We start from the raw sequence: 10,850 nt of genomic DNA on the forward strand, positions 1-10,850 counted from the left end.
AAGACGAGATTTTTCAGTAAAGTGGCGGAGAGAGAGAGAGAGAGAGAAAGGGGGAGAGGGTAGAGCAAGAAGCGGATGAGAAACGGAGAGCGTGCGAGAGGAGAAGAGAGAGGGAGGGAGAGAGAAGCCGCGATTAGCCGATAGAGAGAAAAGGAGGAGCAAACGAAGGTGCGTGAGAGGGGTTGGGGCAGAGAAAGAAGGTGGGCGGCATCCTTTGATCTTACGCGCGCACACAGCCGCGCGACGTTGGAAAAAGGACACGCGCATATCTTCCGCAAAAGACCCAATACATATTCATGATTCCAGCGTGCACGCGCGCGCAAAAAGCTACGCGCTCTGCCTCCTCTCTCTCTCTCTCTTTCTCTCTCTCTCTTTCTCGCTTATGTTCGCCGAACAGCGCGCATGTGTGTTCGCGCTTTTGTTTAACCTCGTGTGCGCGCATATTGTGCGTGTGCACGCCATAAATTTGTATAGCCGCGCGCGGAGAGAGGAGAGGAGAGGAGAGGAGAGTGCATGCAGCCGGGCAGGCACGCACGCGGCGCAGAATGCGCGGGAGAAGTTTCCGTACTTTAACTAAGCCGCTCGGAGAGGGTGTCGACACCGCCCTTCGTCCACGGTCGACCAAATTTTACTAGAATAATTGATACATGCCTCCTATAGATCTCTTCGTGATCGGTGATTTTATTCAAAGTGGAATTTATTCGCCGTACATGCGATCGTAATTTAGCCATGAATAAATCTGTGGCATTGTACAAATTTTTATTTTCCACGAAGATTTGACGATTTGACGATTATTGGCGATTTGACGATTATTGGCGACTTGACGATTATTGACGATTTGACAAGTCTCATTTCTTTTATAAACTTCATGTACTATTTCTTTTTATTGTATTTTAACCCCTTGCTCTATAACAACGAGTCAAACTCTCGACGAACATTTCTTACATAATTTAATAAATTGCCATGCATAATTTATTGCATCTTGATATACTAATAAATTGCATCTTATGTAATTAAATAAATTCTAATCTTTTCTATTAAATCAAAACAAAATTTGAATCGTCCGCCATAAAAATCTGGGATTGGGAGTAAATTAAGACAATCGCGAAACAAAAATGCTCTCGTTCCATCAAGAAAAGTATTAAGGACGAAAAAGTGCTAATCAACGCAGTTCTAAAAGATACTATAGTACAAGGGGTTAAACTTCACGTATTATACTATTTTTACGTCGAATGGATCAAAGGTATCAATGTTAAATTGATAGAACAATCGCATTACAGCGCTGCGTTAGATATGTACGTGTCTGTGCATTGCTCACCGTTTCCACTTATTTCCAATGCTGCAACATAACGAACATTATGAATTGTCTGCTGGACAATGCAGCCAGCGATTCATTTATTGTTAAAGTAATGCCGAGTTAAGATAACTTAGAGTTAAGTTAATTTAGAGTTAAGTTAATTCAAAATTATGTTAATTCAGAGTTAAGGCAATTCAAAGTTAAATTAATTCAAAATTATGTTAAGTCAGAGTTAAGGAAATTCAGAGTTGAAATAACCTAGATTAAAGGTATCATGCGATTAAGTTAATTTATTGTTAAGTTAATCCAGAGCCGAAATAGCTTAGAGTTAAGGTAATTTGCAGTGGAGATAACACAAAATTAAAAAAATTAAATTAATTTCAAGTCAATAGAAAATTGAATCAAGGGTGGTAAAACCTAGTTGAGAACGCTTAAATATCATTGATCTCCAACAATTATTTTCTCAACAACCACAAGTTGAATTCATTCAACACTTTAACGATATTATATTAAATATTTAAACAACGGAAAACAATTTTTGTATGACCGTTAAATCCTCTCAATATTGCAACAATTGTTCACCTTCGCAGCTCTGAATCTTCGAAAAACCACGTTCGGAAAAAATTATATTACATTAAATATTTAAACAAGAAAAAACAATTTTTATATGACCGATAAACCCCCTCAATATTGCAACAATTGTTCACCTTGGCAGCTCTGAATCTTCGAAAAACCACGTTCGGAAAAAGTTATATTACATTAAATATTTAAACAAGAAAAAACAATTTTTATATGACCGATAAACCCTCTCAATATTGCAACAATTGTTCACCTTCGCATCTCTGAATCTTCGAAAAACCACGTTCGGAAAAACTGTGCTGAACAAAGCACAGAACTGCCGCGAACATCGTCGACGGCACAGTAACGAAAATGGTCCGTCGTCCGAGTAACTAAAACAACGCGCGGGAAGCTCTGTATCGACGCGTGCCGGTGTCAGCGTAGAGACGAAAGCCGAACACTCGAATTCGTGAGTTGGTTCGTGCGAATCCCGGTGGTCGAAATTGCCGTGGAATCGGCCCGGTTACAGGGCCGATTAAAAAGTCGATCGATCGATCGATTCGACGCCGGAAGGGGGGGAGGAGGAGGGCTCGTCGATCGTCGGGGCGGCCTCGAAAAATTTGTTTGTCTAAACGATCGCCGCCGGTAATTCGGCAAACTAAGTTTCCCCCGTGTGTTCGCGGTCCGCGCGGCTGTATCGCCGAAACAGCGCCGATGAAAAACGGCCGGCGAAACAATCCCGACGGATTCGATCACCGCTTTTCCTTTCTGTTTTTCGCTGGCACCAGCAGCCGACAGAAACGACGATCTCTCTCTCTCTCCCTCTCTCTCGTCGTGTGTCTGTTCCGGTCGGAATAACGCGTCGACAATTTTTCTCGAACACCGTCCATCCCCCGTGTCCTCTCCGTGTCCCCGCGGCCGAGCTCCGCGCGGAAAATTCATCGGCGCGACTACGGTTTTCCCCGGCGATCTTCCTACGGTCGATTCCCACCACCTGCGGAGCGAACACGCCGCGGCGAATCAAAACAACCCCGAATGCAGATTTAGCACGCGCGTGCTTCGACGAGACCGCGCTTTGAATCTGTTTGCATTATTAAAATGAACCGCGGCGTCTACGCGATCCACGTCGACGGATCCCGCCGGCGAAAATATCTGTCCGCAGGTTATGTCAGGTTATGTTGCACCGGCAGCACCCTCTGAACGCGACGGAAACAAGATATTTATTCTATGCCATTTTTCACTTTATATTTATTGCCATTGTAAGATACCGAATTGCGAAGACAGTAAATTGACAGTAAATAAATGATATGATTAATGATATGACAATGACAATAAATGGAAAGAGAAGGAAGAAGATATTTATTCTATGTGCTTTCTCTTTTTATTTATTGTCTGTGTAAAATACCGAATTGTAAAGACATAGATATAATAATAATATATAAAAAATATATTAATATATTAATGATATATATATTATATTAATATATAAAAAATAGATAGATATAATAATGTAATTGTTCTGAATTTATGAGAACGGCCGCAGAAAGAAATACATTTATACTTAGGACATTTTAATTTTATATAAAGATCCGTAGTCTAATCGTTGTATTACGATTAGTATAATTAATATATATAAATCGAAATTACTTTTGCAGTAACACAACACATATAGTTTTATTAGGCTATAGAGAGCCTTTTCTAATATTTTTCTTCTTGCAACGAAGCGGCGTCTTTTAAGTATAGTAAATATATATAATATATTTATTTTCAGCCTCACGACCAAGAAATAGGACTTGGTTTACACAACCTAATTACACATAATTAGACATAACCTAACTCTACAATTCTATCTTAACCTTTCATTCATTACATACATTCTCATTCACACACTTATCTCATATACCTACTGACTAAAAACCGTTTCTGCCATCTACCCATCCCTCTCTATTACACTTGCTCCGCCTTTGCTTTATCTATCGTTTCTTACCCTGAAACCCTAATAAAGCCTTCTCCTTTGCCCTTTCTTTTCTCTTTCTCTCTACCTTGCCCAGCCAATCCTCCACCTTCCCGCTCTTTCTACCGCTTACTACCTCCTCGATCATCACTCCTCCTTCCGATTTCCTGCAATCTCTTACGAGATGCTCCAGTGTCCCAAACTTCTTCCCAATAGTGAATATACAAACTACTATTATTGTAATTATAAAACGGTAACGACAGCACCGCGGATTTTCACGCGAAAAAGGGGCCGACGCGATTATAGCAGAAGAATAAATGTATAGCATCGCGAGAGAGGGGAAAAAGGTCGAAGAGGCGCATCGATAATTCAAATTTTCTGGTTCCCGGGAATCGAAGCGGCGAGTTAATCGCCGGGGAAACGACGCGACGGGGGCACGGGAGGGAGGGGAGGGGAGGTGGAGAAACCGGGAGAATCCTGGAACGAGAAGCGACGGCAAAAATTGCGGAGCATCGGCGTGAATTGCCGGAGAGAGAGAAAGAGAGAGAGAGAGAGAGAGAGAGAGAGAGCGGGTAGCGGCGGACACGACACGCCCGGGGCGCCTGGCGCCCGCAATTTACCTGCGAAACATTTCCGGCCGAACGAAAAACGGTCGGGGGCCCCCGAACACGATCGATTCCACGCGAATTACATCGGGGAATGCACGCTCCCCCGTATCCACGTCGGTCCGACGACCGAATTCACCCGGGCACCGGGGACGGATTATTCAAGGCCGACAGTCAATTGATCTACCCGCGGGTTTATACGCGTCATTTTTCATTAACTCCGACGTGGCCGCGGAGCGACGGGCCCCGAAGGGAGACCACGGAAACCCTTAACGTGTCTTTCGACGATCGTTAACCTTCGACGTCGGCTCGCACCGAAAATCGCTGATCGTTGGGCCCGTTCGCGAACCACCGTGGAATTTTTATTAATCGCGGCCTTTCGAGACGCTTTAAGACACGCTTCTGACAAGTTCGTTTTGTTTCAGCGAACGCCGGGTTCGCGGACCAATCAAAATCGGCTGTCTTCTTTCGCACAAATTATCGTATTTTATTCGAGCTTCATCCATTCTGTTTTGCTTCGCTTTATTCTCTTGTTCATTTCTACTGTATTATTTTATTCTCTCGCTTTATCTATTTTATTTGATGAAACACGTGTAATCGTGACAGAATTCATTATTAACACTAGAAAGACGGGAAAATGACTGCTTTTTGGCAATATAGGTATAACACACATATATATACCGGAAATGAAGGAGGGGGGGCGGGGCAACAACAATGACTAATAAACGCATTTATATGTTGTAGAAAGAGTCACAAAATTATAAGAAGCTGTGTGATTATTTACATAATTATTTTTCTAATTGAAATTGAAAAGCAGTCAAAATGACTTGCTTAGGCAATCTAGTGTTAATAATAGGACGTTTATTGTGACTTTGAACGAGTGTTACTGTAATATTTGTTTTATGCAGCACGCGTATGGAATATCTAAATGTTCACAGTCTGAATAATGGTAAAATAAAGGAACCAGTAAATCTAGTGTTAATGGAATAATTAACAATGCGAAACCGATCAGAAAATGGCCAATTCTTGTGACCATTCGAACCATTAGGTAACTTTTATACATTGCGGTGAAAATTGTAAAAATTCGTATAAACTGAATCTTACAATTTTTAATAAGATAACTCGTGGCAGTCACATTAAGACCTCGGTCCATTTGACGTTAAAAAGTAGTATATATTTAGTATTATATTTACCTATTTAATTAATCCTATACTAGCCAAATTATATTTACTATTTCGTTAAAATTTTACTACCGTTCAATGTTATTTAATGTCCATAATTTATTAGCGTCCGCGATTCGCGGTAGAATTGTATTACCCCCGGCTATTCCTTGTAAGCCCGGGGGAACACGTATTGTTAAATAAATGCTTATATCAATAATAATATTTCCTCTACTAAAATCATTGGAATACATCCGCGGAGACGATGCAGTTCCAAAATAATAAATAAATAAATCTATCTCGACGCGTTCGAGCCGCGTCTCGCCAGCGATCTACAGGCGAACGGTTTAAACAATGCGCTGGTGTGTTGCGAAACGAGGAGGAACTCGCCGGGCGAAGAAAAATGACGCGCGAGTTGCATCCGCCTGATCGAAACGCGTCCGTCGAGCCGGGAGACTCGTGGCAGAGACAAAGGAGGCCGTGTTCGGGCAGCAAACGAATTTCTGGAACGGCGGATTAAAAGAATCGGCGGGGCGCCGTATCTGCGAGAGATCCTAGTCGGAACTGGGGCCCGGCTATCTGGAATCGTTAGGCCCCGGGCCCCTAGAGATCCTGGAACGGGCGATTCCAGGACGCCGAGGGGGCCGAGCCGGCACCGATCTCTCTCTCTCTCTCTCTCTCTCTCTCTTTCTCTTCGTCCGAGAGAGCATGTGGAATTATGTAAGATCGCGGGGTCGTCTGGAATTCGCAGGGGCGGCGCCTTTTTGAATCGCGAATCCTTTCTCGGAAGGAGAGAGACGGCGGATCCTGGCGTATCCTGGCCGGGCACCGGGGAGGCAGCCGAGCGTGCAATCGCGGCTAGTCGATCGAGAGTTCCGTGCCCGACAACCTGGATCCAATGATATATCAAATCGATAGTCCGCGACAGAAAAATACCTGGGAGGCCTGCCCACGAACAGAAAAGTATTATACTTATGGTGTACGGTTTTCGTGGCGGTGTAACATTATCCTACCTAAAAAGTGAAACTATTTATTTTTTTTTTCATTTACTTATTGATGTGGTTATTTTAAACTACATAGGTGGAACAGTTTAAACCAGATGGTTTAGTTAGCGAGCACAAAGTTGCTGCATGTACAGAACAAGTGTACGCCATTCATTCACTCGACTAGAAAAAGCTATAACGTAGCCAGGAAATTATTAGTATAGAAACTTAATATAGTATTCGCATTGAAATACACTTATAAAAATTAACACCTTTATTTAATTCGACTAGAAAAAGCTATAGCATAGCTAGGAAATTATTAGTACAGAAATATAATATTCGCATTGAAATATACATATAAAAATTAACACCTTTAATTCACTCGACTAGAAAAAGCTATAGCATAGCTAGGAAATTATTAGTACAGGAATATAATATTCGCGTTAAAATACACTTGTAAAAAGAAATTGAAAACGTCGCGAATTCGATATAGAAAACTAGAGCGATTTCTACGGTGTTTTAAAGACCTCCGTCTTTAACATATGTAATTCTGAGAATTAAATAATTTAAATGAAATTTAATTTGAATTGAGTTTAAATGAAAGAATTTGACACGTCTTATACCATAAATATTAATCATGCATACAGATAAAAAGAAGACAGAGTAATTAACCCTTTTGGTGCCAACTACAAAATTACCGGAGCAAAATGTACAAACCTCGGTTGATGTAATATGATAAAATTTCGGAAAGAAATGACAAGCGTTCTGTAATGCCTGAAGATTACCAAATTCAAAAAGGGAGAAGAAATAAGAAATCGCCATTCACTAAAAATATTAAGGAAACGATATTAGTTCAAGAGTAGCCGTCAACGATACATCGTTCTTCGGTACTAAAAGGGTTAACCCTTTGCACTCGAATGGCGACTATGAGGCACCACTATGATTGTTCTATCACGTTCCAAGATAATTTTTGCAACAACAGAGTTTCGATTAAAAAAATTGTTGAAAGGTGAAACTGTCGCAAAAATCAATTTTGTATAAATAAAAGTACACTTTGTTGCATAGAATGGAAATACTACGGAGCCAGGAAAATTATTTTGCAGTTAAAATGGCTTCGAGTGCTAAGGGTTAACTATCCTATAGTAACCTACCCTTAACTACCCTACCTCTTACCCTCGAATAGATTGAAATTTCGTCTAGTCCGCGCATAAAGTCAAGTCCCTGCAAGAACAGTCATGCAAAAGTGGAACCGTGACAGGAGACACGTGCATCGGGTTATTTTTTCGGGAGACCGTCCTCGAACGGTCGATTAGACTCGGAGGCGCGGTACCACGGCCGGTACCTCCTCGGGGACCATTTCGCGTTATTAATGTCGGAGCAGTTCACGGAGGGCCGCCGCCGCGTATTCCGCGGAGTTTTGTTGCATGCCGAGGCGCAAAGACGACTCCGCGGCGCACAATATATAATTCCGTTGATAGTTCACCGATAATTATTGCTGGTTACCAAGTTGCCTGACGATGGAACCAGGGAGGTGGCGGGAGGGGCGGCGGTGGTTCGCGTACGCCCGCCACGCCGGTTGCTCCGACGTCGACGTCGCCTTTCGACGGCTGTAATAAAGCGACATTAGCCTGCATGCGATTCCGCGATAAACTTTCGAAATTTATATTTCCACAGAGGCACGGTCCCGTCGCGCGACCGCCTCCGACAATGCTCCCCGCGGTCTCCGAACGTGGCAGGGACGCGGACGCATCACGCTCCGCCTTTTCACCGAACGATTTTCGTTCGGCGGATTCCGGGGCGGTAATTGCGGGGGACGACGGCACGGACTTTTCAGCCCGTATTATCCTTTGATTAATTGCTCCTACCCCCACCCGTAGCCTTGAAGCGCTTCTTCGGGCTCTTTAACGGCGTCGTTTTCGTTTTCTCCATCTCGGATCGATCGCCCGGCAATCGATTGCTTTGGAAATCGCGCGGAAAGTCTTCTCGGACTGTCGCCCGTTTATTTATTTATAGACGGTGTAAAAATGATTTTGTGAGATCAATTAATCCTCTGTGAGATGAATGAAGCCTTCATAAAAAATAATTGTTTGGTTCAATGGTAATACAGATGATAGGAATTGTTGAAGCTTTGCTTCCACCCCTTCGGTAAAAATAGTGTCGAATTATTAACCCTTTGCGGGCGACGATATTTTCGGTCAGCTATGGTAGCAAATTATTTTAATTCATATATAATACAAAAATAATTTATATAATCTATACACAATTGTAGGCAATTTAATAATAATTCATTTACAATGCCATGGCCGAGAGTCGTCCCTCATCCGTAAAGGGTTAAATTTGACTCAACCCCTTTCGCAAAAATCGTGTTAAATCGGAATTATTACAATGAATCCCTTATAAAATTAATTCTTTGCTATAATGGATATGCAAGTGATAACCATAATCTTTAGACAGTTTTTATGGGTCCGAAGGGTGGAGATCCCGAGAAAATCGTCGTCGAAAGGCTGCGGCAAGCTCCCGGCTCGAAAAGCAAGTCGGCACACAGCGACGGCGACGCGTTATGTAAGAGTGTATGTAGCTATTGATCGATAATAGGATGCAGAATCCTCGCGGGAGCAAAAGGTTCGCGGACAGGTCTTGCCAGTCCCGGACGGTCCCGGGCAGACGCGGAAGATAAGGGACCCCCCAAAGGTATGGCGTGCGCCGCCGGTTCCCAACCAGTCCCGGACTCCTCTCTCGGGTGGTCCACAACGTTCTCGGGCCCCTTCTTTTATACGGCCACCTCTCTCCACTCTTTCTCGCTTGCCTCCTTCTCTCTTTGTTCGTCGCTGGACGTCGATTCGCCGGTTTCGCGGCCCGCTTTCTGCTCTTTCCGGCTCTCCCCTTTGACTCCTTCTTCGCGGCATCGTTATTCCAGAGATTTCTATTCGAATCGTCCTTCTTCGTTGCTTCAATTTTCCACCGAATTTTCCGACCGGATCGTCCTCTTAGAAATTAAACTCACGCGTATCGCGAAAAACGCAGCAGCTTCTTCCTTCGTTTTTATCGTTCGCTGTTTAGTCCAGGATATTCTACTTTGTAGTCTTCTTCAATCGGTGATCACTTTACCCGACTTTTAATCTCTTTTTTTAATTTTTCTATGCCAAATGAAATCTGAGTGGATTTAAAAGTAGCTTATCAGTAATAAATCACTTATTTTTAAAACATCGACGACTGATTTTTGAGGTCTGGCATTGTTATAAAAACAACGAAACATTTCAACGCGCGCACTTATTGAGATTATGCAGTTGCAGATGCATAATGTACCCTGGGCGTGATTAACCACGTCCAGAGTCCCACTTGTTTCACCTGGCTCGCGGAAGGTTAATATCACTGGTGGCAATGCGACGTCAAATTTACTCCGGATCAATAATAGTGATTCGACGTCAAATTGACTGCCTGCCAATAATGGCAACTTGTCGTCGAATCGACTCCAATATAAATAATGACACCACTAAACTTCGAGCCAGTTCATCGCCGACACAAATAGCCTTCACGATCATTGAAAGATGAAAGGGGTAATATTCGCCCTAAGAATTCAATCCTCGTTGGTACATCTAATAAATAATTAAGTAAACAAACAAATATGTAAATGGACGAATAAATGAACGAATAAATAAAGCAACGGTGGCACCTTGAAACGGTGCGCCAAGGTCAAGGAAGGTCAACGGAGGCGGCCGGGCGAGAGGTCCTCGATCGGTTGGAATCGGTTTCGATCGGACGTTAGGATCCGCGAAAAAGGGAGGCAAGGGAGAACCGTGGCGGCGCAAAGGGAGAAAAGGTGGGGAAAGAGATAGAAAGACAAAGGAGAAAGGGAGAGAGAGAGAGAGGGACAGAGAGGGAACAGTAGTTGAGAAATGGTGCAGGGCTACCCGCAGAGCACGCTACTTGCTGTGGCAGCTTCACGAAGGAAAGACAAAGGAGGGCCCACGCTTTCATCCTTGCCGACATTAAGGTACCTACCGTATACGCCCTTTTGGGACACAATAAGGTCCGCATGCGGGTCCAACGGATCTCACGTCTTCTACGTACGCGCACACGGCTTTCTTCACAATGAGAATCTCTCTCTCTCTCTTTCTCCTCGGCCGAACCAAACCTCCCCCCACCCCACCCCCCTTCCACTCTTGTCTTTTCTATCGTTCGATCTCTTTTCTGCCCGCTGCCGCCCTCTTTTCGCTCCCTTTCGATTTTCTCTCCGCTTTGTTTGTCCTCGTTCGCTGTCTAGCCACCGCTTCTGGCTTTCCTAACCCCCCC

At 43.4% G+C, this 10,850-nt stretch overlaps 1 protein-coding gene across 1 annotated transcript in view; it reads right to left on the reverse strand.

Moving 5' to 3' along the window:
• Positions 1-725: 725 nt before the first annotated feature.
• The window catches only part of LOC144471710 (uncharacterized), an 18,462-nt gene continuing 8,337 nt past the window's right edge, over positions 726-10,850 (reverse strand). The window contains exon 4 of the mRNA XM_078184021.1: positions 726-1,339. Within this exon, the coding sequence (XP_078040147.1) occupies positions 1,275-1,339 (65 nt within the window). The 3' untranslated portion in view covers positions 726-1,274. The remainder of the gene's footprint in view (positions 1,340-10,850) is intronic.

The sequence above is a fragment of the Augochlora pura genome, chromosome 6 (genome assembly GCF_028453695.1).
Source record: "Augochlora pura isolate Apur16 chromosome 6, APUR_v2.2.1, whole genome shotgun sequence".
Taxonomy (NCBI): Eukaryota; Metazoa; Arthropoda; class Insecta; order Hymenoptera; family Halictidae; genus Augochlora; species Augochlora pura.